The sequence below is a fragment of the Schistosoma mansoni genome, chromosome 6 (genome assembly GCF_000237925.1).
Source record: "Schistosoma mansoni strain Puerto Rico chromosome 6, complete genome".
Lineage (NCBI taxonomy): Eukaryota > Metazoa > Platyhelminthes > Trematoda > Strigeidida > Schistosomatidae > Schistosoma > Schistosoma mansoni.
Genome location: NC_031500.1, coordinates 18,598,932 through 18,600,765, shown reverse-complemented (window position 1 = coordinate 18,600,765; position 1,834 = coordinate 18,598,932). Strand labels below are relative to the sequence as shown.

General features: G+C 32.8%; 1 protein-coding gene across 1 annotated transcript; it reads right to left on the bottom strand.

The window, feature by feature from the left end:
- Positions 1 to 696: 696 nt before the first annotated feature.
- Smp_203090 (uncharacterized protein) lies at positions 697 to 1,004 on the bottom strand (the record flags this gene model as incomplete). Its single annotated transcript, XM_018798499.1, has 2 exons — positions 697 to 812; positions 908 to 1,004. The coding sequence occupies 2 exons, from the start codon at positions 1,002 to 1,004 to the stop codon at positions 697 to 699; spliced, it is 213 nt and encodes a 70-aa protein (XP_018653434.1).
- Between the last annotated feature and the right edge of the window lie 830 nt (positions 1,005 to 1,834).

Genomic DNA, 1,834 nt, shown 5'->3' with positions numbered 1-1,834 from the left:
TACAAGTAACTTCCAGGATCGAATAATGGACTATTATACCATAATCATTCATTGGTTAGAAAAGTCGTATTTCAATTGACGGATGATTCGCGTGATTAAAAGATGATCATTAAATCTAAACAAATTGATGACGGTTTTATAAATCAAGACAGGAGTGTTAGTGTGCAGCTCAAGTCAAGAGTTGAATGCTTAGATTTCTGTAGTTTTCGTCATAATTTTATAATTTATTCATATTCCATTCATGAACTGATCATGATACTTTTTCATTGATGCGACTATTCAGCAATGTAAGAACGAACTACTGAAATTACTACAATCTTCACAAATCCACATTCTGATAACAATCGTCATGTGGTCATTAGTGACCACCTTCAACACTCTCTGTTCTCGGTTAATTGTAATCGATAATTCAAATGACATGATGTATATTGAGACTAGTTGTTACTTACTGCAAAGTAGTCGATGTGTACATCGATTCTAATCGAACGTGCCTATTAAGCTATCTATTATGGACTCATTCATAACAACAACGAAGATAGAAAAAAGACATTTCAAATTCTGTGACAGATATATTTATCAACATGTTATTAAAAACAAATTTGTAAATAGAATTAAAAAAATGAAATCTCCTTCAGATCACCATGTACTGAGATACTGATATGCTAAAATTAATTTTCATCAGACATCATTCTCAATTCACCCAGATGACTGGTCGTTACGGAGTTTTGGAATAGGAATGTTAAGTTTCGGAAGTTCAAAGGATTGGGAATCACCATTCAATTTGACTTCTAAAACATTGGGGTCGTTTGGTTCTATGGCAAAAATAGGAGAGAAATCAACAGTTAGTTATGGGTTAGCAGTTACTAGCTTACTATTATAGCAACCAGATATGAAGAATTCTACTTACTTCCCGTATCACAACCTGAATCAACGAACTGAATCATTGTAAGGTACACTACAAACAGCATGATGAGCATTTTGATAAATCTCATTTTCAGACACATTGTTTTCACGTAATATGAAGCAATCGGTAACACTCTTCTCCAACTCTTTTCAAATATCAAGCCATCATATTGCTGTTTATATATTCATACTGACCAGATGACACTGGTCAACACAGACAATAACACGTTGACACACACGTTTGTGGTTGGTCACAATTTATGTATTTATTGGACGCAGTATGTACCCACGGCCACAATTGGTTAGCGGATTGGTAGTTTGTTTGTTATACACCCTTCAATGATGACGAATGGCACAATTTCAAAAGAGTGACTGTATGATTGGGTAAATCCAGCATCTAGTGATTGATCACCTAAGACTAATTGATTTGTTTTCAATTAGATCGTCATCAGGCTTTACTCTAATATGCATGAATATTTATATGAAAATCCTTTAGACCAATAACAAGGCTATTTGAGTCAATATTAATCACAATGAAATAGAATACATTACCAAGCATAATAATAGTTAAAAGTACAAGTTGATAGTAGGAAGACAGGTGTACTGATAGTAGTAAGAATAGTAAATTACAATATCAACAGTCTTATCAATAATTAAACATAAGAATTAAGAGGTCAAACGTTGGTAAATAGACTGGAATAGTAATCACAAAACATTAAAATCATTACGTAATAAGAAGATAGAAACAATGCTTAATGATCCCAGCAAATTTCAAAAAGTCACCAATCATTCCGATATCAATAAAAAAGTGGAAAACCAATTGACTAACTCTCTTAAGGATTTAAAGAATAAGGGAATAATTACACAAGAGATTCTTGATTCTATTAAACCATTTGGATCTTATACGCCACGACTGTATGGCTTACCCAAA